The sequence below is a fragment of the Pogona vitticeps genome, chromosome 8 (assembly GCF_051106095.1).
Source record: "Pogona vitticeps strain Pit_001003342236 chromosome 8, PviZW2.1, whole genome shotgun sequence".
Taxonomy (NCBI): Eukaryota; Metazoa; Chordata; class Lepidosauria; order Squamata; family Agamidae; genus Pogona; species Pogona vitticeps.
The window spans coordinates 86,024-112,951 of NC_135790.1; the positions used below are offsets into that span (position 1 = coordinate 86,024).

The window sequence follows — 26,928 nt, forward strand, 5'->3', positions numbered from 1 at the left end:
AGAAATGGAAGAAAATGGTTAACTTGATGTTGCTGAGTCACAGAACATAATTAATCAACCAGGACCTTCTGCTTGCAGAGTCTTATCATTTAAACATTAACATCTTTCAAAAGATGTCCAAAGAACTGACTTAGGGTGACCCTAGTAGGGCTTTCAAAGTATGTGAGATATTCAAGGAGTAGTTTTCCCATGGCCATCCCCTCACACATGAGTTTCCATGGCTCAGCCCAGGCCTCCTGAATCTTAGTCTGCCACTCTAGCCAGCTATGACACACTGACTCTCAAAATAGGCACAACGTATTATGTTTCCTTCTACCCAACATGCTCCTTGATCCTTTGAACTGGTGGTTGAATTTGAGGTGTTCTGCATGCAAAGCATGAATTCTGTCACTGAGCAATGGTTTCTTCCTAAGCAGTCAAATCAGCAATGTGTATGAGCAATGTGCATGAGCAATGTGCATGAGCACATGTCTACATAGACAGAGGGTGATCCATACCCCAATTGGCAAAAAGGCCTCTGACCTTTTAAGGCATCATACATGCAAACTGTTTTAGGTGGATGGGCAAATTGCCGGGGTTCTACACAACAGAGGTTTGCCAAACAATAATAGGGATGGAGAGGACCAAGGACCTTCCAGAGAAGCTTACATGTTTTTGATGCCCATCGCTGGTTCTGCATCTCGTCCACCTCCATGGAAATCTATGCTTTCTCCATACAGGCATCTTCCCCAGAGACTGATGGATGGATGCTCTTTGCTGCATGAGCAGGACTACAGAACAAGATCCTCAGCCGCTTTGGACCTTTCGCCACTGCTTTCCTGACCTCTGCTGCTTAGAACAGGCTTCAGCTGGCATGAAGTTACCCTTCTTCAGCAAGTGTGACTTGCCATGGTGGGGAATAAGGGCAGCACCCATGAAAAGTGGGGTGTGTTTGTGTGTATTTCCCTGGACAGGTTTTTCCTCCTGCCTAGTTTAGAAAACAGCAGCTTCTGTGGCCATTCTTTTTAACTCTTAAAAGCACTCAGCCATGACCCCCGTTTCCCCCACCCTCCAAAACCCCCAGCAGCCAATCCACAGCCACTTCGCTTTACCAGGCACAGCCGAGAGAGGACAGGATGAAATAAAACCAGCTCGGCGGTCTCTTTTACTGGGGACAAAACTTCCTGAGCCGTTCAAAGCCATCTTTCCCAGGCCTGAATGTTTCTTCCTGGTGGAGACTGTACACAGCAGAAGAGGACAGGCCAAAGCATCGAGGTAAAGGGCTCCCCGGGACCTCTCGTTGAGGCAAAGCAGGGGAGTTGTACATATAGAAGAGAGCTGGCCAGGCAGAAGAGAACAGACATCACCTGGCTGCTGCCAAGAGGCTCTGAGGCTGGCGAACACACCTGCTTTTTATTTTCTATATAATTCATGTGAGGATGCGAACGGGCCTTCCCCCAAAGAGTCCTTGTCCCTTCCAGATATACCTTTCTGGGCAGCACCAGCCTCCAGGAGCCTGCCCTGCACCCGGGCGCCCCATCTCCAACGGATGTCTCTTTCTTCCACAGCGGCATCCACTGCGCGGTCCTGGCAGCCCACCGCCAGAGGGGAGGCCCCTGCATCCCCAGGGGAACCGACCAGCCTGCCTGCCTCCTCGTCCTTCCTCTCCAGGAGCCAGGTGAACCGCCATGCCCCACAACTCCCTCCGCTCAGGTAAGCGCGGCGGGAGGGAGTCTGGCGAGTCTGGAGCTGTCTGTGTCCTCTCTGGGCTCTCCTGAGATCCGTCTCAGAAATCTGACCCTGGGTTCCCCCGTGGACCCAGAAGGAGCCGTCCCTTCCCCCCACTTGCTCCCCAGAGCTTCCCACACCCGTCCCAGCCAGGTGAGTGTGTGTGTGTTTGTGGGTCGTCCCTTCCTTTGGGAGAGCGTTCCAGGACGGACGGGCCTCGCCTGGCGAGTCTGGCCCAGGGACCCGGTGTGAAAGGAAGGTGCCGGCTGTCCGTCCAGATGCCGACGCGCCCCGCTTGCTGCCTGACCGGCGGGCCGCCAGCCGAGGGCCACGCGCCTCAAAATTTATTTATTTATTTATTTATTTATTTATTTATTTATTTATTTATTTATTTATTTATATGCCGCCCATCTAGACATAGTCTACTCTGGGCGGCTCACAACTTAGAAGATAAAAACAATTTAAAATATACAGTTTTACATTAAAAAGCAAAATAATATAAAATATAATATAAATTTACGATTTTAACAGTTAATTTAAAGGAAAGAGTCCCAAGATGGCAATAATAAAAGAAGAAAAATCATTCAGTCCGATGCTTTGGCCCTGGAAGGTGGCCGGTGAAAGTGACCCCGGGGCTCGGCGGGGCCCCGCTAGAGAGAGAGGCGAGGGGGCGGGAGGGCAGGAGCGCCTGGGCGCCCGGGGGCGGCGAGGGTGACCTGGGGCCAGAGATCCTCCGACCGGCTTGGACAGGACACTTAGGGCTCGCCAAGGAGGGCTGCTGTCAAGCCCACAGCAGGGGCGCCGGCCCGGCCGGTGGGAGCGCGGAATCCTCCCAGCGGCAGCAAGCCAGCCAGCAAGGAAGCAAGCGCGACCCCTATTCCCCCCCCCGCCGCCGCCCTTTCGCTGTCGGAACGTGAGCTGAAAGTGGGCGCGCAGGCCCCCCCCCCCCCGCTGTTCCGCTTGCTCCTTTGTCGGGAGGGTTGGACCCGAGACCCCGCTTCCTCACGTTTACAGGGCGGCGGCAGCTGAGTACTGTCCAGCGGCTCTTTCTCCGGCCTCTGAGAGCAACTGAGGCCGGGTGGGGGGGGGGGGGGGAAGAGGCATCCGAACAGCCCTGTGCTGAATCCAGCCAAGGGCCCATCGAGTCCAGCTCCCTGTATCTCACAGGGGCCCCACCAGATGCCTCTGGGAGCACAGGAGAGACCCGTCTCCTGATCCCCCTCCCCTGCATCTGGCCTCGGACAGAGCCGCGGCTCCTTTTGGAATTGGGGGGTTTCGCTGCCGGAAAACACGACGCCTCCTTAAAAAACAAAACAAAACAAAACAACCCCCCCCCCCAAAAAAAAACCCCGCTATGTGGCGGTGGATGAGGCACAAGGAGACTGGTGTCGTTTTCAGCTGTCTTCCAACTTTCTCCACGCGGATCTTTTTACAAGCTGAAGGGACGAATGCAAAGATGAAGCGTTGCTAAGGGCAGGGCCCCTCTATCGATTCTGGTCAATAAAGTGAGACTAATCGATATTCCACCTTAATAGTGTCGTCCAGCTTTCTTAACCGGGTGGCAGGAAGAAATGAAGTCTCCATTAGTAGAAGTCTCGCTGTTGTTATTTAAGTTTTCTCCTACACGTGAAAACGAGCAACTCTGCGAGCCAAAAAAGAAAGAGAAATAAAATAAAATCAAAATATTCCCATGAACTCAGCGCTTGAAAGGGTTCCTTAAACCTCCGGCACGGTGTTGCAGTTAGAGGTGGAGGTGATGGTTAATAGCAAATCGCATCATTATTTAATAAGTATTCAAGACATCAACTTATTTTGCTTCTCCCTTGACTCCTGTTTTGTCTTTGTTTTTCCCCCCTGGCGCAGCCAGAAACCATGGGAATGTTACCATGCACCATACTCGGTCTTTTATTCTCTGTTGCTTGAATATCACTATTTATTGCGAATATTTTAAAGAATAGTTTAATCTTGATATAACTAATAACAGATGTTTGATTACAAAATTGTAAATGAATCTGACTCTTACATCTGTATGATGGTGGTGGTTGTGTGCCCTTAACATCATTCCTGACTTATGGAGACCCTACTACGAACTAGCGGTCTGCTGAAGTCTTGCAAACTTACCCCCCCCCCCTTCCTTTTGCTGACTTCAACTTTCCCTAGCATCGTTGTCTTTTCTTCTCGTGGTATGGCCAATGGCCAAAGTACCATAGCTTCAGCGGGCACCGTAGACTGGTTTTATTTTAATTATGTAACTGAGGACGAAGGAGCTCGTTTTTTCAAAGCCCAAATTCCTTCGCTTGCCGGCCCGCGGCCCGCCCGCCATTCAACCTGGGGGCCCCGGGGACTTCTTGGAAGGTGCTAGAAAGAGAGTTGTCACTCTCGTGTAAGGCACCCGCCAGTGTGGCGATTAAAAGGCTGGAATAATCGGCGCCCTTGCAATTTAGGTTACTCCGAAGCGAGCCCTGCCTTGTTCTGGGACACTCTTTCACAATCGGTAAGTGGGCAGTTTAGAGCCTTAGTTGGTTCAAGATGGAACCTGCTTCACTGCTCGCTTCCCGACACCCTTACAATCCAGAGCCTTAGGAGATCTCTTGAATGGGGAGGATACCGCGAATCGGGTGGACCTGTTTCATACCACTCCCACGCTTCCCTGAATGCGTCAAATGGATTTTGTAAACAGAATACAAGAGTTCCTTAGCAGCTTCGAAAGCAGACATCTTGAGGAGCGTTTTAGCTGCCGCGCAGGACCTGTTTAGAGGCAGCATCCCCTGGCCCGTTTGCCTGGCCTTGGACAAATCAGCGCTGAATCTAATCTGCGTGGATGTTCGCGGGGTGGAAACGATTCTAACCCAGCCACGGGCCTGCTGGCCACGGCCTCTCCCGCCGCCCCTGGGAAGGGAAGCGGAGCTGCAAGGCAGAGGGGGAGCCCTTTTCTGCCTAGACCTAGTTCCTCGTATACTGTCCAACCACCAGAGAAGAAGGAAACCAGGTATCTCGGAGAGAGGCTCATGCCTTTCCTCCTCCTCCTCCTCCTCCTCCTCCTCCTTTGCCATTAACGCCTTGAAAGCAGTTTTGACCAAACAGAATTTTCAGAGAAGGAGCTACTTAGCTTGTTTCAGCCACAACAGAAATAAAAGCTGGTGTGTCTCGACGGCTTGAAGATTAATAAATTTACTTCAGTGTGATCTTTTGTGGATGGCGCATGTATGTGTGTTATGTGCTATCAAGTCGTTTTACCAGTTCTACCCCTCCCTGCAGAGAGTGTCCATGGCCAAGCGGTGATTCGAACCCAGGTCTCCTGTGGCCTCCTCTGCCATTTTAACCACATCACCACAAGAGGATATGAGCGTATGTGGTTCACAACCCACTCCTGTCTAGAACAGTAGCTTGCAATCCCTTTAAAAACTCATTCTGAAATCAGTCTCCTAGTCTTGAAGATGTCAAAATGGTTTTGTTTTGTTCATACCGAACAGAAGCACAAACCTTGGGCGGGTGTGTGCGTGTAGAGGACAGGGAATAGGAGAGAAAACGGCCCACCTGGCCTCGCGTTGCTTTCGTGGTTCGTTGGCTGCTGCGGTGCCCCTGCTTCGCCCACAAACCCAGCGGTCAGTGAATTCCCAGCTAATCTGAGGAGGGTCTACAGCGGCGCCTCTTCTGTGCGAGAAGAAGTCCTTCTCAAGGAGCCAACTTGGGCCTCGGAGGACCACCACCACCCCACCCCCCCGTGTAGGAGCCGATCAGCCCTGCCGCTCCACGCCGCCGGACGCGAAACATTTCGCTGCCTCTGCAGGAAAAAAACTACAACGTCGTCTTCCCAACCCCAGGCTGCTTTGAAAAAAAGTTCGAAAGAAAAAAGAAAAAGAAAAAAAGAAAAGAAAGAAAAACGTCCCGGATTGGAGGCACATCTGGTGCAGCGGTTACTGAATGCAGGTTTAAGAAACATTTTCCGTATTTACTCGCTGCAAGTGCAGCTCTGGAGATGCTTCTTGAAAAAAAGCTAGAAATAATAATAATCTGTGATTTCTTATCCACAGATTCTGGCCAGAATTCATGAAGGAAAAAGAAAGACAAAGACATGGCTAGGGTGGACTGAAAGGGGCGAGATCCTGCTCCCGTCCCAGCTGAGGAGAGAGAGTGTGTTAAGACTGTCACCTGTTGTTGCAGCAGCAGCAGCAGCAAAACCCACCAAGAAGACTCTGGCCGCCTGGCCCTTGAGGCGCGAAGAAGTCTTAGCTGGCGCGGAATTCGTCTCTGCCGCGGAAGAAGGGGGGCGGCAGCCCCGGAAAGCTCCTGCCGGGGCGGCTAGCGTTTGAACGACCACCAGATTCTTGGTCGGTTTTTCTCTCCTTGGTTCCTGACAGCGCGCCGTGGAAAAGACCCTCAGTCATGAGCCGCCCTCCCTCGTCCGTGCAAACCCAGTCAAAACTTCCAGTTCGGAAAAAGTCCAGGGAGAGAAAGAGGTGGCGGGACAGAGAACGCGGGGTGTGTGTGTGTGTGTGTGCGTGGGTGCGTGGGTGCGTGCGTGCGTGTGCGTGTGTGGCGGGGCTGGCGGCGAGCGCCCCTCGCAGGACAGGTTCGGCAGCTTTGAAGTCCCTCCTGCGGTGCAGAGTCAATAACGTGGCTAAATGGGAACCACGCGTCAATAGGCTGAATCCCATCACGGAAAATTCTTTTTTCCAAGAAGGGGGAAACGGGAGGTCGAGGGGCAAGGGGACAACTCTATGGGTCACTTTCGTCGCCTGCTGCGGCTCATGGAACCACCAACAAATTTTGGAAGCCTGGTCGCGATTAAATTCTGCCTCTCGGTGAAGGCTTCCATTCATTCCACTCACGTTCTAGCGCGTATTTCCGTTACAGCGCCTGAGCGAATAAGATGGGATGACATTTAAACGTCCAGATTTCATCAGAAAACAAGACAAAACAGCGGAGGAATAATTAGGAGATGTGGATACAGATGGGAATATTCGGCACTCTTCATTTCCACCTCGAGAGTAATATAATTGCTGAAAATGTCTGCTTGCCTAAACTGGACCTCTTAGAGCGGACTCTTCCCGAGGGCCGGAGCTGAGCCGAGAAGCGTGCGGTGGAAGGCGGCCGGAGGAAGGCGGAGCCCTCAAGGACTTCCACCCCAGGGCGAGAGAGCAAAGTCTCTCTCTCTCTGTTTCTGGCATTCCCTACAAAGCTCTCCTCCAGCATCTTATTTGGAATGATTTTCCCCCCTTTTCTTTTGGCTTTCTTCATACATTCATACATACTAAGTAGAAATACTGTACAATATTGTGGATGATCTTGGCATCCGTCTCCTGATTTCTTGACTACAGACTCTATTTGGACTGATGATTGAACCAAAATATACAATATCTATTGCAACTTTAAATTCTTCTTTGTCAACATTAAACGTATACTGTATATTTCTTCTCTAGTCATAATTTTTCTGTTCTTAATGTTCGGTTGAAGTTCTGCTTTTCAACATGCATCTAGGACTAATTTCAAATCATTGCTGCTTTCTGTCAGTAATATAGTATCATTCACATTTCTTAAATTATGAATATTTATTCTATCAGTTTTCACTCCATCATCATCTAAATTTGGGCCAACTTTCCTTATTATGTCTTCTGTGTACCACTTGAGCAGATGGGAAGATAAAATACATCCTCATCTGACACTTCTGTCTACAGGAAGCCATTCTGTTTCTTCATATTCTATCCTAATACTAACGTGTTGGGTGTAGTATAGGTTATACATGAGAACATTCAAGTGTTGAGACACATGAATTTCTTTCAAAACAGTCCATAACTTTTTATGATCCACATCGTCAAAGGCTGTGCTACTGTAGTCCATAAAGCATAGACTGATCTTTTTCTAACATTCTTTGGTACGGTCCAGTGGCCAATGTATATTTGAAAAATATATCTAGTGCCTCTTCCTCTTCAGAACCCAACCTGAACACTGAGCATTTCTTGCTCCATACAGGGTAAAAATCTTTATTGCAATTACTCCAGCTTCACATTGGTTCATTGAGATAATGCAATGGTCCTTTAGGAACTGCACTCCTTGCAGTCTCCTTTCTTGGAGAGAAGAATGAAGATTGAACATTTCTAGTCTGTGAGCCAGTGGAATGGTGGCACCACCTTGAAATCAGTAGCAGAATGTTACTGTCTCTACCAGCAGATTGTGGAGAGAGAGGATGGCCCTTGGAGACACCACCAAGAGATCATGGGATTAGACTCTTGGGAGAAATAAAAAAGGTTTGTTCTTATTCTGTCCTTTTCAGAGAAGGAATTATTTAGAGCCTGGAAGTTTTTCCTCTGCTTTGCAGCCCTGGACAGTTTTGCTTGGAATAACAGCTTTGAGTTAAAGAGAGGGAAAACTTTGCACTGAAGGAGAGCTGTGTTGTGCAAATTGCTTATTGTTTATTTAAAATGCAATGACTCATGTAGGGAAATGAAATTTCTTTCCTAATCAAGAGTCAATATCTTTTTGGAAGGGGAACAGGGCTCTCTAAAAGAAGGAAGGAACAGATTCTCCCTGTTGTTCCTGGGGAAGGGGAGCACAATTAAGTGTACATATGTGCAGACTTTTTGTTTTTGTTTTATGTTTATTAATAGAAATATATTTTTAAAATTTCTCTCCTAGTGTTAATGTAAATGAATTAAATTATTTAGTTCAAAAATGATTAGTGAAAGTAATTAAGGTTTTTTAATTGCAAGCCTATTAGGCAAAATCCAAAGAAACAAAACAACTAAACAAAACAAGACACAAATAGGTGGCACGTTAAAGACTAACAATTATATTTTAGGGTTAGGGACAAAGAGTTAAGATTAGGGTTAGAGTTAGAGACACGTCCACCTCATCAGATAGATTTAATTCCCCCCCCCCCATATGTCTGATGAAGTGGACATGTCCATGAAAGCTCACGTTTAAATATAATAATAGTCTTTAAGGTGTCACATGGCTCTTTTTTGTTTTATTTTGTCTTGACTTGTTTCTTTGGATTTTGCCTGATAGGAATTCCGGGGTGTGTTTGCATGTGTGTGCACACACTCGCGTGTGTGTTCTAGCCCTAATAGTCCAATTTCTGCGCTGGGTGGGCGTCTTGCATTGAAGGGGAAATAAAGCTATTCACAGTGCTATGACTGGCATGCTTTAGCTGCAGATTTCCTGCTGGGGCAGGAGGCTGGACTTGATGATGCCCTCCTGCATCATCAAGTCCTTTACAGCTCTTGAATTCTATGATTCTCTCATATCTGGACTAGATAAAAGTTCTGATAAATACAAAGCAGATTGTGGTAGATACATAAAAGCACAGGAGCATTGGTATATTTTTAGTATATTTGTATTTTCATAGTTTATTTTTTGTGTAAACCGCTCACAGTAGTCACGTTCTAGATGGGCAGTATATAAGTCTAAATAATAAATAAATAAATAAATTATTTCAGTTTTCAAGATGAGAATAACAGTCCACATATATATCTTTGGATGTCAGGTTTCAACTGCTGTATCTAAAAAATAAAAATGAATGTAAAGGCACTCTTCAAAGAGATGCCGGCAGGACTAATTGAGTTGAAGCAGACAACAGAGGACAGTCATGCTGCTTCTCATTAACTAGAAGAATATAAAAATGTGGAATATTCATCTTAAAAATGTAAAACATTAACTCTCTTGCTCTCTCTTTTCCACTTTCTTCTACTTGTTCTCTCTCCCTCACCCCAATAATTAACGATTGCTCTGGTCTCACATTGCATCTCCCCTTTAAGGCATTCTGAATTCTGTTGCTATTCTTGTGTCAGGAATGAACTCCTTAAAGCTCATTTGCTCACTCCAGTCTCCATTTATTTTTCCCTAGCTGATCATCAAGATGCTTCTTTTTCACTCTCCTTTTCTTGGCTTCTTCTAGTTTGAAGTGGGGCCCCCTCCTTCCCTTTCCCTTCTTCCTTTCCTGTTTCTGCCTTCCTTTCCCCTTCCTATTCTCTCTCTCTCACCCACACACACCCACACCCACACCCACACACCCACACACCCACGTACATTAACTTTTCCCTGTTTTCTTCTACCTCAGATTCCTGGCAGACAATTGCCTCTCTGGAGCCTTTCCTGGCAATGGTGGCTTTCCCCCAGCACTGACCACTGACACAAGAATTCTGTAGTCTGTCTCACCTGAGTACTGTACTGTTTATCAGATGGGAGGTCTCTTGTTTTATACCTGAGAGGCAAGGCAGTGGTTGCTTCGTCTCCTGTTCCCACCACCCCATAGTTTACAAATACAGCCGGCAAGACAGTCTGCACTGGATTTGAGAAGATTCTGGTGAAATGTGAGAGCACAGATCAGATAAAAGGGACATGCCTAACAGAAGGTGCCTAATTCTTGCACTTTTCTTACAGTGTGCAGGGTCAAAGCTGCCCAGAGGCAGAGTTAGGATAGCACATCCTTGGACCTCATCACAGATACTAGATTGCCATTCAAATGCATATTCTTGACTTCCTGCAGTGACGCACCCACAGAAAGGCATTTATACATGCCAGCCAAATTCTTGATGAACTGTCTCTTGGCCCACTGGCCTTGGGCAATTCCTGAATGGAGGCAGATCTCCACTTAGCCCCTTCCTCACTCAGAAATGGATTTCTGTCTCAGCAGGCCGTGGAGGACTGAACCAGCTGGGTGGGGCCTTTGTGAATGGGCGGCCCCTGCCAGAAGTGGTGCGGCAACGGATTGTGGATTTGGCACACCAGGGGGTAAGGCCGTGCGACATCTCCCGGCAGCTGCGCGTCAGTCACGGCTGTGTCAGCAAAATCCTTGGCAGGTAAGCCTGAATGTGGCCAGCCAGCCTAAGGCTCTGGAAGTCGAGCAAAAGCCAGACTGGTTTTCTCTTTGAGAGCTCCACTTAACATTTTGCCAAATGTACATAACACAGTGTGCCAGGCTAAAAAATTATCTGGTTCCGCCCCCCCCCCCCCCCGTGATCATTTGGGTTTACCTGCCATGCCAGGGCCTTGAGAGATAGACCATTGTTCCGACACTAACAGCCATGATAAACAAACATGTCTCTGACCCCTGGAACAACTTTTCTTGGTTCCTGGTGGTCCTTGCTAAGGTTAACCATATGGTACTAAGCATTCCGTGTGGTCTCCTCTGTTCAATTGATGTGTTTTTCATAGAGCTGCACATGCTTCCTCTCAAGAGTTATTTCCGGGAGAGTATTTCTCTTTCAGCTTTCTTGGCCACCTCATCTTCAGTAGAGAAGCTCCTATGGCAGGTTACGCAGCATGTACATATGTTCCATGCACACGACGACGGTGCTTCTACGAGATGGAGCTCCCCTTATTCTGGAGTCTGATCAGGGGGTGGGATGGGGTGGGGAACCTTCCAGCCCTTGGATGAGTGACTAAAGTAAGAAGACACCACAAAGAACATAGAAACTGGCCATCGTCAGCACAGACAACCCTTCTGCAAAAGGGTCACAAGCTTCTTAGAGGGTCTGGAGACAAACTGCTGATCTCCAAAGTGCCTGCAGCATTGAAATAGACCAAACACACAACAGACAACAGAGAAAGCATAACCCTCTTATCCACAAATACATACTGTCAGTGGAGATTGTATCCCTCTGAGTCTCCCGCAAGAGAAATTGATATGGAACAGTCATGTTTCTTTTTTTGTAAAACCAAAAAGAAAACAAAAGGAATAGTGGCCCATTAAGATTAACATATCTATTTTACTATGACCTTTGGTGGACATACTGTAAATCACTTCTGTATACCCCTGTTAGTCTTAAAGTGGCCACATTCCATTTGCAGAGGTGTTTTGTTCTGTTTTTGCTTTTCTTCTTTTTAATTTTTTTTTGCTTTCTGTATAGTTGCTTCTCAGGCTGAACGTATATGTTGATAGTGTCTTCCTCTCCAATGTTTTTGGCTATAAGCAGGCCCTTGCACCGACCGAGCTAAGCACTCTGGCAATGCCCAAATGAGCAGCTTACCTTGCAGGGAGGTTGGCTGGCAGAATGGAGAAGCAGGACAGTCTGGATCAAGGGCTGGTAATAGATATCTCAGATATCAGCTTATAGCAGCTTGCAGGCTTGTAGCTGGCCTTTAGTCGATGGCAGGCAGGGCAACATCCAACCATCTTCTTGATGCTCATATGGTAATCCTATTCCTTTGTCTACTGGAGTAGGTACTACGAGACAGGAAGCATACGGCCGGGTGTGATTGGAGGCTCTAAGCCCAAAGTGGCAACACCTAAGGTAGTGGAGAAGATTGGGGATTACAAGCGGCAAAATCCGACCATGTTTGCTTGGGAAATCCGGGATCGTCTGTTGGCAGAAGGTGTTTGTGACAATGACACTGTGCCCAGTGTTAGCTCCATCAACAGGTGAGAGAGATGCTCTCCTTAGGTGATCAGCAAGAGGACCATCTTGCTTGCAAGTTCCTTCTTACCGTTGGCCAGGAGGACCAGCACCTGGTCTCTGTTGTCAGAACTACAACAACCCTACGAGGAAGCGGCCTTCTTCCTTGGACAGCTGCCCACTCGGGTCTTCATCTCTCTCTTGTTTTCCCAGGATCATTCGCACCAAAGTGCAGCAGCCATTCAATCTCCCAGGGGACAGCTGTGTGGTGTCTAAAGCGCTGAGCCCTGGCCACAGCCTCAGTAAGTGCCCTTTGGTAGGTCGACCTTCAGTCCGACACCTAGGACTGGTTTCTGGTTCATCCTTCTTGGTGGTCTGAGGGGATCAGCCAAGTTTCTCCATTGAGCCCCTGCAAGAATTAAGGCTCGACCTGATGAAGAAGTGTGTCGATCATGGACCCCAGAATAGAGGGGGCAGGGAGACTCAAGCTCCCCCAGACTTGGCTGAGAGGAGATGCCCCCCCCCTTGAAAAAATAAGACAAAAAGCATTAAAGCCCCTTCATGAATGGTCTGTCAGAAGTGTGCTAGAAACAATCCAGCATCGAGGGGGGGGGGAGAGTGGGGAGACTTTCCTCAGAATGGAGTCTCTCCTTTAATTGTCCTTTTGCCAGGCGTACAATATTTGTTTTCTAGGTGTGATGACAAGAACCGTAAACAAATATTCCAGATCTGACTCATTATGGGGAGAGAAAGAGAGTGATAGAGAGAGATATTTCAGGGCAGTGATACTGCCAGACTTATTTCTTATTGTTTCCATAAACATAACATAATTTTTACTTTTATGAATTACTGCTTTGTTGTTGTTGTGTTTTCCTGCTTCAACCGAGGATGACTGTGATAAAAGTTTTAACAATATGGAATAAAGTATAACTGATTTATTAATTATTTAGCCCATTTAATAAGCAAATGTAGAAATGAAGCTGCAAGCAGGCAGTGTTGAGTTCCACCACCTGAAAAATCATTTTGGAGTTCCAAGGGCTCTTGGGCCACAAATGCTTTGGCGGGTTGAGCCAGAGATCCAAAGCTGGGAAGGAAATCCAAAGGAGAAAGGGGAACACTTCCCAAGGGGAGTTCCTCCGTGAGCCTCTTGTGGTGAGCAAGAGAGCTTCCCTTGACTCAACCATGAAGGCATTTCGGCTTGCAAGAACCTGATGAGGTGTGTAAAAACCCATCAGCAGGTAGCCGAGAGGGAGGGGGAAGTGCCCTTTGGGGCCACAGCCTGTTCTCAGTGTGTCCCGCCTGTGGCAGGGTCCCTGTGGGGTCCGCTGGCCTCCCTGCTGCTTCTTCCCAGGATGTAATTGACCTTAAATATTTTGCAGGAATGAGAATCCATGAAAGTTTATGCCCAAACAAATAGGTTAGTCTTGGAGGGTCTTAAATTCAGGAAGATTTCCTTTTAAATTTTTGGTAAACATCTCTGATAGCTCCGTATTGAAGACTGGTATGAAAATGAGATGAAAGGATGTAAAAAATAACAGGAAAGAGCAGCCTTAACTCCTTAAAGGTCACGCGGTGGGGCTTCTCCCCTGGTGTTCACTGAGAGAGCGAAGCAAACCATTGCCCCGTGTATGGTGGGGGGGAGACGGGACAGGGGACGTGGTCAGGGCGAAGGAGGCCAAAGCCATTCTGTCTTTGGGTCTTCCTGACATTGGTAGTGATGGTGATGATGGTTTCACTGCCTGCCTGGCCCTCCCATCTGTCCCTTTGCCTCCAATGCCCTAGTGTGTCTCAGGCATCCTGAGGACTGGGGCTGACTCCATCTTGTGTCTGCTAGTCCCCAGTTCAGCTGTGACACCCCCAGAGTCTCCGCAGTCTGATTCACTGGGCTCCACGTATTCCATCAATGGCATTCTGGGCATCAGCGCATCCAGTAGTGACAGCAAGAGGAAAATCCAGGACAGTAAGTGACACTGGGTTTTGAGGGGGTGGGTCAGGAGAATTTGAGTGCAATAGTGCTATCGTTTCTTTCTTTCTTTCTTTCTTTCTTTCTTTCTTTCTTTCTTTCTTTCTTTCTTTCTTTCTTTCTTTCTTTCTTTCTTTCTTTCTTTCTGAGCACTGGACAATTTAAAATTATGGACTATATGAAATATAGGTGAAATTTAAAACAAATTAAATTGTTAAGATAATTACACTATTGTTGACCAGAAACGAGCTACTTCAATAGGGTTATCCTGGCTGTTTGCTAGATCATATTTCATGCATGTGGTGGGGCATAAATTGCATGCACATAAGTGCTGCTTGGACTGAATTTTTCCACAGTCACAGAACATTTGTCCTGTATCGAAGTAGCCCCTATTTTACTTGATTCTTCTTTGATCCTCCTCTTTCACTTTGAAGTCTCTGGAGGGACTTCCAGAGGGTCCAGCCAGAGTCTTGTCCTGGTGGGAGACCCCCTTCAGCACTCCTCATCCCTTCAGCAAGGGGTGCTTGTTTTTGCTCCCCATACATTCAGCCTAGCCTCCCCTGGTTTCCTATCTGGAGCTTGAGAGGGAGGCAGAAAACGTTTCCTCAATTTTAGCCATTGCTTAGGGGTTGGTGTCCATGAAGGGGGTGGATTTGCTGCTGTATTACCATATTTTGTTATTTGTTAGGTAATAATATTACCATATTATTACCTAACAAATATATTTATTATTTGGCGTTCTTCTGGAGAGGCAATCCTAGCCAAATACTGTAATAGACATTTTCAATGCGGGTAGTTCTCAGGCAGCCAATAAAAATCCCACTTGATTCATTAAAAGCTACATCTACTTGTTTGGCATGTGCTGATTTGTGCCACACAACACTGGCTTATTCTGCTGTGAAGTAGCAGAGGGACAACGCTGCTAGTCTTATTGTTTGTGGGTTTGCACCCTAGTCTGACCCAGCCAGTTTCCTAAGTGTGTTATTTCTGGTGGCCATTTTATGTTTGATGTCTAGACAATGCCACAGGCTAACTGAGACTCTGCTTGCTCAGCAGGTGACCCCGACAGCTGCCGCCTCAGCACAGACTCTCAAGGCCACCATGGTGGCACCCCCCACAAGTACCTGCACAGCGATAGCTATGGGCAGCACCCGCTGCAGTGCCCCTTTGAAAGGCAGCCCTTCCCGGAGTTGTATGCCTCCCCTGGCCCTCATGGCAAGGGAGAGCAGGTGCGTACGATCTGTTCCCAGAGCCCTCGTGGTTGATCAGAGGCTACAGTGTGGGGCGAGGCAGATGCCACCAGGGAATTAGCTCAGGAGCAAGAACAGGCTCCACATCCAGAGCCCCCCAAGGTTCCCCCGGTGTCTTCCAGTGAGCCTGGCTTGGCTCCCATCGGATGTGAGCCTGGTGTTCTCCAAGTTGCGCCGCTTAGCATGTATGCCGTCTGAAAGAGCAGGAAGAGATTGGGGAGTGCAGCAGCAGCAGCAGCAGCCAGGAAGGTTCCTCTTCTTGTTCGGACTCTCTGACCCCTCCTTCTCCCTGCAGGTATTATTAGAATGACCCTCTTAGGGCTCCAACTATCAACCTCATTTCCTTTCCTGGGTCTCCTGGCTTCAAGGACACATGTCTAGGTGGCTAGGATTAGAGTTCAGGCAGTTCTATCTTGAATGTAATTTTCTTTTTTAAAAGTCAGATTTTTGTTCTTAAGTGCTTCTCCTACTTTATTGTGGCTCTGTTGTGGGACTAAGTGTTCACACGTCTATCCAGTGTCTTCTCTGCAACACAGAGATAAACCATAATAAGTTCCTTTTCTATCACACTGTGAACTTTCATAATGCCTGTATCCTGGGACAGCCACCATTCTTCATAAGTCAGTGCGAAACCAGAAGGACCCAGGCTTTTGTGTGCCAGATTCTTGGAATCTTGTGGGCCTTGAGGGTGGTGAAGGGATGCAAGGAAGTGGGGTGGGCAATCTGGGTATAGAGTCAGGGAAGAAGGTCTGGGACTGTGAGGGGCTATGACTTGGCCAGGAAGGAAGCACTGAGTGGTTTCTTTCCCCATCTCTCAGGCCAGCATTTACACATTGCCCCTGCTGGATGCTTCCATGGATGAGGGCAAAGCAATGCTGACTCCTTCCCACATGCCGCTTGGGCGTAACCTGGCTGCCCATCAACCGCCATATTCTGGTGCCATGAAAGGTAAGGGCTGAGGGTTGAGCTGAAACCTATCCACAATTTTTCTTCTGAGAAAATGCCTGCGATTTCCCCCACTCCCTGTCAGTCATGCCACTGGGCAGAGTTTTCCCTGAGTTGCCTCCACCCTGTCTTGTTCTAGCGGCTATTCCTCCTAGACTGGCCCTCTCCAGAGAGAGAGAGGAAGAGAGTTGGAGCCTGGGGTCAGGGGGTGGGGGAGCCCTGCCCCGCCCTGCCCTGCCCTGCCCTGCCCTGTGGGTGCTGTTAGACCAGCCTCCATAGAGGGCCCCCAGATTCTCTATGCAAGCCTTTGCTTTCTTTCCTACACTGAGGGTAGACCTCCTCCTTAGCAGCCTGGCAGAGACTCCTTCTGCAGTAGCACTTTTGGATTAGGGCACTGAAAGTCAACTGCTCAGTTAAAAAGAAGATTAACTCAAAGGTTTATTGTGCGATACCTGTGCTTTGCCTCTTGCCTCAATAACCAGAACTTCCTTGAAGAAAGGAAAGTGGAACTGTTTTCCTCCCTGTGGCTACAGACTTCAGAGACTTGGTTGATAAGACACAAATATTTATTTTCATTTAACTAGGGTGTATTTTGGGATATGGCTTATATTGCGAGCATCCTGAAAAACCATACTAGGACTTATTTTCAGCTTAGGTCTTATTTTCGGGAAAACAGGGTATACACTTTGGTCAAAAGTCCTTTTTGTGAATAAGGGGCAGAATGCGTATTTCAATTTAGCACAATGTAATGTCTGAATATCTTGAGAGCAGATTTGCAAACATTCAAGTCAAGATCATTGTGCAGGAACTGGCAAAGGGCCAGAGTAGAGGATAGGTTAAACACATAGCATCTAGCTGTAAGAAACGTATCAGACCAAATAATAACTGCAAACAAAAACAAAAGAAGGGAAAACAAACAAACAAGAGGCAAAAATGTGGCACCTTAAGGATTGTTATATTTCAATGCAATGTTTTGTAGATGAAATCCATTTCCACATGTGAGAGTATATGGCTGTCATGTTTATACATGGCCCCATGACCAGGTGAGGATGCAGATAGTGGATAAAGTGACAATGGTTCATTAGTAACACAATAGGCAATCAGATGGTGAATAATTTCAATGGTCGGTCTACAGTAGCATGGACTCATAGACTCAAAGAACAATGGAGTTGGAAGGAGCCTCTAAGGCCATCGAGTCCAGCCCCCTGCTCAACGCAGGAATCCAAGCTGACACCAGGGGCAAACTCAAGGAGGCATTCGGATATTCAGTCCTTTCAAATGGGTCTCCCGTTTGTTGCTATTCTTGATGTAAGATTTCTGTCCATTAATTCTTTTGTGTAAAGACTGTTATTTTGCCCTGTGTAGAGTGCAGAAGGGCATGTTTGGCAAAGGATGCAATGGATCATGTTAGCAGATCCCTGCCTTGTGGGTGGAAGTCAGTGTGATCTTATCTAGGGAGCTTCTCATTTGCTCTTGTGGGAGGCAAGGGAGTTCAGCTTGTGGCCTACTGTGCCCACAAGCTGCTCCAGTTCTGGCTCAAAGCTCCAGCCCCAGCCCCATAAAGATCCCTCTTTGCTTCCAGTAGGCAGGCATTGGCAGCCCTCACCGCCCCACCTCACTCGTGGCCCTTTCTGCAGCTATACTGCCCTGCCTGGCTCCATCCATCCCTCATGGTTTCCCACCATCTCATAAAGATCTTCCTTTTCTTTCCCCTGTGGGGTATATGGATCATCTCCTCCGGAATGGTGGTTCTTGGTCCCTGGGCCTTCTCTGTATGTTTTGAACTTCAGCTCCCAGAGGCTGCACCCAGCAAAGGCAAGGGCCAGGAATTCTGGGAGGGGGTAAAACTATGGCAGGAAGGCTGGAAGGGGCTAGGAGGGCTGGCCTCAGGTGTAAGCCGGGTGGGGCGAGTCAACCCAAAGGGCAGCAGGAGCCTCTGCCATCCTGCCTGGGCCATGAACGGCCAGTCGCAATTAGGGGAAGCTACCTACTGTCTCTTGGTCTCCTTAACCTGCTTATTTTTAAGTCTGCTTTTTTGCATATTTGTTGTAAGCCAGTCTGGATGTGGTTTAAATGGAATGAGTTATATACATTATAATTACTATAAATGAAAATCATTCAATATTCTTTATTCTTGTTTTAAGCTGCTTTTTATCAACAGATGTAGCACCCTATATTATTTTATGTTGTTGCTGTGTCTTTTTTTTTTTTTAAGTGTTCTGGTGTTTATTCTGGGCTGTGATTTTATACATTTATGTTTGATATGATGCCTTGAAAGAGCTAACCCAGAAACTGATGATATCAGAGCTCACCATGAACACTTCAGCAGGAAACTCTTGAAACAAGGAGAATTCCATCTGCATGGTGAACGTTGGATCTTTGCTCCATGGTGCCAATGCAGGTTGTCTTTCTTTCAGGGCGTGAGGCGGTGGGCTCCACCCTTCCTGGCTACCCTCCTCACATTCCCACCAACCAGCAGGGAACCTACGGCTCTTCAGCGATCGCTGGCATGGTGGCAGCAGGTAAGGGGAACTCCCGGGGGAAAACAGCAGAAGGGGGGCTTGAGAAGGAATTTGACCACATACCCCACGGCTTAAGTGGAATCAGCCAGAAACCAGCCTGGGGTTTCCTCTGCTTAAAAGAACAGAGGGAGGGAAAAGGCTCAGAGACAAGGAGGGCCAGCATTTGCGACAAGTGATGTGAGATATGATGTTATGCCATCTCATTGCAAATACTCCTGGAAGTGAGGGTGGAGGATTCTTGTTTTTTAAAAATGGAAATCTCCTCTCTAGGTGGATTGTGCATTGCAGAGCCACTAGCCTGCAAGCCTGCCAACGTTAGGCTTCTGCTCATCTCCCTCCCTCCCTCCCTCTCTCCTTCCCTCCCCCCTCCCTCTCTCTGTCTCTCTTGGGGCTGAAGTTCTGGTTCTCCCCAAGGGGCTTCCATTCCTGAAGCTCAGGAGATGCCTGGTGGGGAGAGCTTTGATCATTCAGAGGGAGGAACATTTTGCTTTTCGGGGTGTGGTGGTGGTCTTCCTTCCTTGTCAATTCAGAGATGAAAATCTAATATGAGAAATAATTGGTTGTTGTGGGTTTTTCGGACTCTTTGGCCGTGTTCTGAAGGTTGTTCTTCCTAACGTTTCACCAGTCTCTGTGGCCGGCATCTTCAGAGCCCGAAAAACCCACAACCATTAGATCCTGGCCGTGAAAGCCTTCGTGAATATAACGAGAAATAATTATTTGGTAGGTGCCCTCCTTCCTTTCTCTACATGTTTGGAGATGGTTATTTAATTACAGAAAATAAGCAGCAATTTTTGTGTCGTAGACTCTGAAGACTTGTGAAGCTTATACTTGAACAGCCATTTCTCTGAATGCAGACCTTGTATATGCAAAATGACACAATCCATTTCGAACATACAAGAGAAGTAGCGAATGACCTGGAGAAAATCCAAGGTTTAGAGAGGTGAACAAATAATTTTTAGGGAAAAATAATTCACAGAAGACATCAGAGAAAGGCGATGGTTGGGAACAGTCCAGTGATGAAACAAGATGCTCAAAGGCCATGGAATCTTGGGACATTATGGGGGAAGAAGGACAGAGGAAAGCAGGAGCTGATCCTCTGTCTTGATCTAGAACTGAGCAGGGCTTCCACCAGCTAACCATCTCTACTGTGCAACCTCTAAAGGGAACAGACAAGAACAGGAGAAGTCTTGGAGCCACCAGAAATCCGTAGTGCCAGCTATAAAAGCCGAGCAGCTAAAAGTCCATGCTTCTGCCATTTGTGCCCCATTTCCTTCTCTGTGAGCCAAGATGGCAGGAATATCTATCGACTTGGAGGAATGCAGCTATAGCTGTAGTGTAGATACAGCTGGCTAGGTAGCCTTTATGGGTTTGGGTGGACATAGGACTATATCCAGAAGTGGTCTTTCAAGAATGCAGGCTCTGTCACTTTGCTCTTCTATTTTATTTGTTAGTTGCATTAGATTGCAGTGTTTCTCCCTTGAGCTCAAGGGAGCAAAATACTCTATTTTCCTACTCTGAACAACTCTGTGAGGTCGGACTGAGAGAGTGACCATCCAAAGTCACCAAGTGAGTTTCATTGTTCAGTGAGAAGTTGACTGAATTTCCTGAGTCACAGTTCAGCCCTCTAGCTGTGAACTGGCTCTCCGACAAATTATAACATTATGAACTGCACGCTCCCTGGCTCTGTACAAAATGTTCATTGCAGAAAACATGCCTAATAATTATCTCTCCTCTCTTTCTTTGCATTTTTTGCAGTCAGTCTTACTTTGTTGTTGTTGTTATTGTTGTTGTTGTTTTGCAGTCATCCTGGAAGGTAATTCTGTCTTCCTTAATATCATGATCAATTAATTTCTATAGAACACAGCCTTGCTCTTATATTTGCTGCAGTTCCTCTCTTCCACAACCATTCTGTGCAATTTTTTCTAATGGTAGTTTCTACTATCCAGTCTCCACTTTCCTTGGGTATATGGTGTCCTTCTGATGTAGCTTTTGGCCCTTGAGCCTGTAACAGAACTGTTTAGTCATGCTTCCACAGGCACAGGTGACTGTGAACTCACAGAAGGGTGCTTGCCATGATTTTATTCCCTGAAAATATGTATGCTCTCCACAGAGTCACGCAGTGCCCTCCCGTTCCTCTACCTCCACAGTCATGAGCAACCAGTCCCACTGCAGAACCACAATAAAACCAAAGCTAAGCGTGCTGCTTATATACCACCCCATAGCACTTCAAACACTTTCTGGGCGGTTTACAAGTAAATTATGCAGGCTACACATTGCCCCCCCCCAGCAAGCTGGGTACTCATTTTACTGACCTCAGAAGGATAGAAGGCTGAGTCAACCTTGAGCCGGCTACCTGGGATTGAACCCTGGGTCGTGGGCATAATTTTAGCTGTAGTACAGCAGTTTAACCACTGCGCCACGAGGCAGGGGAAATAATTAAAATCAAATATTTAAATTGAGAATGTTACATTTAAGGTAGAAAAGTCTGATTCTAACTAAATAGACATGTGCACATAGCTGAAAGAGAGACAGGCTTTACTGAAACATGAGATGGAGTAGAAAAGAGGAAGAGAGGAAGATGGGGACCAGCCTCTGGGAAGATCCGTCTGTGGCAGGTTCTGGAAGGAAGCAGAGCTCAGAGGTCCAGAAGGCGCAGAGCAGCTATCCTGATTGATGTCTTGAAGGGCGCCAGGCCACCAGTCCCTTCCTCTCCTTATCACACCTGAGGGGCAGGGTGGGAGGACAAAATGGTGTGTGTGTGTGTGTGTGTGTGTGTCTTCCACATATTCAGCCTCCTGCAGCTCCAAGGAAGGGACATGGGTTGGACTGCAAAGGCTCCGGCAAGATGCTGGGCAAAGACTGGCCTCTGCCCCAGACCCCCCCCCCCGGGCTTTGGCATGCAATATAGCAGCCATTGAAACTCAGCCCAGAAACCAAGGGGGGGGGCAGTCCCACTGGGATAAGGTGGGGTGCTGTGCAGTCTGGCTGCCTGATGGACCTTTAGGCCTTCTTCTGAGCAGCAAGCAAGCACCCGCATGGCCTGGCTCCTCTGGAAAGACCTGGAAAGGTCTGGGGGTGAGGCTTCACCTGGTGAGCTGGCAGCTGGAAAAAGCCACCCTCCTCCACTCCCCAGGGAAGGCAAACATGCTGAGCTGGCTTGTTGCTATGTTACCTTGGAGATGTGCTTAATGCAGCGTTAAGAATACAGAATCGTCTCCCCTGCGTGCTCCCTCCCCTCAAGCGTGAAATGAGATTGGTCAGGAGAAGAAAGGAGCAATGGGGAGTGGATTTTACACTCTATGTAATGAGAACACTCAATCAAAGGCCCCTTGGAATCCTTATGCGCGCGCGCACGCACACACACACACACACATGTCACATCCTTCCCACATAGGAAGGCAGCCAGCTCCAGCAACTGCATCTCCCTTTGCACCTCAGAGGGAAGGCAGGCAGTGGCAGCCTGGTCAGAGGCTAACCCGCTAAGGTCTGAGTCCCAATGGCCTCCACACATCTTTCCAGGGCCACTGGAGCCCAGAGACCTTACCAGTGGATGTGGCAGCAGCTCCTTGCCCAGGGGTTCAGCTGCTGCTGCTGCTGCTGCTGCTGCTGCTGCTGCTGCTGCTCCTGTGATTTTTTTTCCATCTCGTGAATCACCTCTGAAGCTCCTCCGCTCCATCCTATTGGCCAGGCATGCCAAGGGCCAGGCGGCAGAACGAGGGCACCTGGGCATCTAGCAATGATGGCCAGACATGCCCAGAGAGAGTTACTGTTTGCAAGACTTGCCCAGTTCTGATTGATGGCTCCCCTTGCCAGGGCTTCCTCAGTATAAAGTACCCAGAAGCTGTTGACCAGCCCCTTCTTCTGGTCAGACGAGGCTGCTTGGCCACACTGGCTCTTCCCTTTAGGAGCTCTGGACTCCTGGCTTCCCAGTCAGATAGTGCAGCTTACCGAACTAAGCACCCAGCAGCCGTATCCTCTTTTGCCCATGGGGACTCTGACAGGCAATTCCCCCCTTCCCTTCCCTTCCCTTCCCTTCCCTTCCCTTCCCTTCCCTTCCCTTCCCTTCCCTCCCCTCCCCTCCCTTCTCATCCCCACTCCAGATTTCTCTTTTGTTTTCATGGCCCCTCTCTGAGAATTCTTAGCCCTCTTTCGGGTTTGCTTCTTTTGTCTGTTTCCTCTTCCTTTGCAAATATATGTGCCTCATCATCTTTAGAGGGACCTGGAGGTACCTAGAAGTCATCCCTACCCTATTTTTGGATGGTCCCATTTTCCTTCCACCTGGCAGGCACTCAGCCAAGGGAGAGGTCCAGAGAGGCTGCCTTATGTTACTCTGTCCGTTGCAGCAAAGACAGCCCGGGGGGGCTGACACCACCTGAGAGATGAGCAAGGGCCACCCAGCCTGTATGTTCGTGAGGTCAGCTTTGGGATATCAGCACTTAACTAAAATAAAACTTTTGTTTCCCTTTACAGTACAGTGGCACAACATTCTCTGTTGTTTTTTCTGCTGTTCCTCCTCCTGAAGGAGCCGAGGGAGTCAGTTTCAAAATGTTGCCACATACAGTACCTAGAGCGCCACCTGGCTGGCAGGCAGGCAATGCACCCTTGGGCCTTGAGGGAGGTGACAGGGAGGGCTTTGGGAGAACACCTTTTCCCACCCACTCTCCCCCCCCCCCCGTGGCATCTTTGCTTCCTTTTTCTTTCAATGGGGCTCGAAGGCATCCCACAGGAGTCGCTTACAGCTGGTCCTCTCCGTGCTTTGCAAGGAAATGGGTGGGAGATGTCCAGACATTTCTGGGGCCCCCACCTCTCACATACAGGCGCCGGTCGTCTTGTCGGACAGTTTCTGCCTTTTCAGAAGCACTGGAACTACCTGGGGAGGCTTCCAAGAATGAATAAACACACACACTCATTTTGGGGTGTGTTTATTCATTTTCCTCTCTACCATTCCTAGGGAGCCCTGAGCAAGCACAGTCGGGGCTAGCAGAAGGCCCCTGCACTGCAGGGTAGTGCTGGTCACTGAGCTTGTACACGACACACCACATGCAGGCGGGCGGTTTTGGTGGTGGTCCATCTCACAGGTTTTGGCCCATTTGTGACAGGCTCCTTTCCTCTCACAAATGGGAAGCAGGCCAGCTTTAGCGGTTTGCTCCCGCCATCTTTCTCTGTCTCCAGCAGGCAGTGATTATTCCGGAAATGCTTACAGCCACGGCCATTACTCCAGCTACGGAGAAAACTGGCGGTTCCCCAACTCCAGCCTCCTAGGTAAGCAAGTGGTAGCCCATACAGGGCCGCAGAAGGCGGGGTTTCAAGAGCTCCTGGCCTCTAGGCAGCCCCAACTGCAGCTGGGACACAGCCACCAAGGACCTCCTTTTACCTGTTCTTCATTGGCACAGAAGCTTTCTGCCCGGGACACTCCAGCCTGGAACTTTTATTTCTGTTGCTGCTGCAGCTACTACCATAGCATTTTGGCTCTAGCCCATCTCGGTTGCCATTTCTACTTTATGGTGTTAACCTAAACTAAAGAGATGGTCAACAGAACAGTCCCAGTGCAGAGAACTGGGAGAAGCAGCACCTCAGTCTTCCACGTCAGGCACAGTTCCGGCGTTGATCTGTCACACACATCTCATGCCGTGACGAAGAGGCAGACTAAGGCCGTGCTGCCTCTGTGTCTTTCAGTGGCAGAAGGAGCCAAAGGGCAGCTGTCTGGGCTCAGTCTCAGCAGAGAAAGGGGCTTCTGCAGTCCTGCGAGGAAGGGGGTGCCTTGGTGCAAGGAGTGGCCATTTGCTGTGACTGATCTGGTGGAAGATTAACAGGAGACCCAGACTAGGCCAAATGAATGGCTAACCCTTGCAAGGTTTTTGCTAATGAGCCTTTTCTCTTTGTCCAGGTTCCCCTTATTATTACAGTTCACCTTCCCGGGGCCCTGTAGCCTCCATGGTAACGTATGACCACTTGTAGAGGATCACAGAGCTGTAGAAGCCAGCCAGCTCAACCTGCTGGTCAGAAGAGATACACCTTGTTCATCATCCTGAAACATCTGGGGGAAGGAGGAGCACCTGCGGATTAGTGCTCAGCCCTTGGCAAGGCACATGAGCAGAAAATGGACAGGCCAAGCAAAGACAGCCAGCCCAAGTGATGCACAAAGACTACGTGCCTGGACGTGTAAAAGCCAGGCTGCTCCCCCTCTCCCCTGCCACCACGGCTGGGAAGAAAGGAAGAGAGGGTTCATTCGGATTTTGGGAAGCACAGGAGGGCAAGGAGGGAGAAATGGATACCAGGGGTTTGTGAAAATGAAGGGCATAAAACCAGTGACATGAAGGGGGCACTTTATTTCTGTTCTTTCTTGCATCAAGAAAGGAGGGGGGCATGGAGGAGGGGGGCAGCAGCGGGCATGCTGGGCCCCTACAGCATTTTGTGGAGCAGGGTGCTTCTATACTGTATTGCATGTCTCAAGTTGCATGGAGGTGTCCCTGCTTTTGTGTGGGGGCTCAGCCTTTGATTTGGGGGCGAGCCTTCAGGCTCTGCAGCCACAATGAGGGTCAAACAAGTTCTCTGTCAGGAACATGTCACTCCACACCCAAAACACCTCAAGAGGTGCATGGCGGCCGCTCACTTTCTCTATCGAAAGAATGCCAGTCAAGAAGCAAAGGGGACCGTGAAACTCACAGAGCTATTTCAGTGGGACTCTTTGCTACTTAACAACCCACGTCCTCAGAATATTTCTGAGGAAGTCTCCCTGAGAGGTTTCTAAGCTGGCCTATCCATGGGTCACTACACTCCCCACCCCGGAGCCCAGGCCGGGAATGAATAGTGCTGCCAGCGCTGCTGCTGGACCCTGATTCTCCCTGCTGTTCGGGGTCTCAAGGAAGGGCTGCAGGCCCACAAGGCCCCGAGATGCCTTTCACAGCAGCGCAGGAAGCCTCTCGTATGGACAGGGCTCCCCCTCCCCCACCTTTGCAGCACACCAGGAAGAAAAGGGAGCAGGCAGGCTGGGCTGCTTTCTGGGCAAGCACAAAACGAAGAAAAGGGCACCCCCCTCCTCAGCCACCCCAAAAAGGGAAGGGGTCCCATCTTCCTCCTTTTCTCAATGGGCCCTTGAGGGCTCGTTGGCTTCTCCCAGGCTGGAACTACACACATGGCAAAAATTGGTTTAAATGTGAAATAACGTTTGCTGTAAACGTTACTTCACTTTAAAATCATGCCTATTGAGTGGCCCTTTTAAGGATTTCAGGTGGGTGGGTGGGTGGAAGAGCCCATCCTTCTCTTGCATGGTGGGCAGCTGGACTGCAAAGGGGCTCTGGTGGGCTGGACGTTCTGGTGCCTGAAATGCATTTTATTGCCCTTCCTGTGTTGTGAGAGTAGCCATGCTTCTCTGTTCAAACATATACAGACAGAAACATCTCCCTCCCTGTCTCTCCCCATCTCTCCTTCCCACCCAGAAATGTTGTGGCATCTTAACAACTAACTGTTCCATTTCAGTGTGAGCTTTCATGATTACATTTACTTCTTCAGAGACACACAGGTTCTTCTTGCCATGCCAGCTCATAAATAATGAAATAAGTGGGTCTGAAAAGAAATCAGAACATTAGTGAAGCTTCAGAAGCCCCTGACCTCAGCCTTTTGCTCACCTCCCTGCACCACCAGGTTTTATGTGCAGAATTCCTGACCCCAGATCTCAGCCTTGGGTCAAGTCTCCAAAAGGTAGCTGGCGCCTTTCCCACATGAACCCAGTCAAGTCTGAGCATGTTTGCTTTGACCTGAAAGGGGGGGGGGAGAAAGAGAAGGGAGTGTTTCCTCTCCCCCCCCCCCCCCGCAGTGAAGAGGAGGTGGGATTCTGGGGAGACTCCTATCAGGATAGAGACCCAGCATTGTCTTGCACTGCAGCCTTTCTGGACCCTGACCTCGGCAGGGCCTTAGGCAGGGTTAACGCCTCTCTCACGGCTTGCGAGGATCGTTCAGGCTGAGGAACAGGAGGCTGGCAAAGAAATGGAGCCCCTTCCTTGCCTTCCGCAGGCAGTGCTGGTAAAGGAGGGTTGCCATAGGCTGGGCTGGAGGAAAGCAGCCCCCTCCCACTCCCCAGTGAGTTCGACCTTCTGATTCCTGGTGCTTCTCCGGGGGGGGGGGCTTCTGTCAAGGGGTTTCCCAGTGGCTTAGGAACCAGAAGGGAGGTGGGCTGAGCCAAAAGGTTGCTTCCACTCCTGACC

The 26,928-nt window shown here is 48.7% G+C and overlaps 1 protein-coding gene across 10 annotated transcripts; it reads left to right on the forward strand.

Annotated features, from left to right (window-relative positions):
* Positions 1-1,098: 1,098 nt before the first annotated feature.
* PAX8 (paired box 8) lies at positions 1,099-25,042 on the forward strand. 10 transcript variants are annotated; one of them, XM_020780075.3, is made up of 11 exons: positions 1,102-1,254; positions 1,548-1,692; positions 10,340-10,508; positions 11,870-12,070; positions 12,258-12,346; positions 13,879-14,004; positions 15,061-15,236; positions 16,076-16,205; positions 18,620-18,724; positions 23,900-23,986; positions 24,612-25,042. In XM_020780075.3, exons 2-11 carry the CDS (start codon positions 1,668-1,670, stop codon positions 24,680-24,682), a joined length of 1,179 nt encoding a protein of 392 aa, XP_020635734.3. In that variant the 5' UTR covers positions 1,102-1,254; positions 1,548-1,667; the 3' UTR covers positions 24,683-25,042. The 10 variants fall into 10 exon arrangements, with proteins under 10 accessions (XP_020635735.3, XP_072835061.2, XP_020635731.3 ...); XM_020780070.3 differs by having other exon boundaries at positions 1,103-1,254; positions 23,897-23,986; XM_072978963.2 differs by lacking the exons at positions 23,900-23,986; positions 24,612-25,042 and adding an exon at positions 19,350-20,897 and having other exon boundaries at positions 1,101-1,254.
* Positions 25,043-26,928: the final 1,886 nt, after the last annotated feature.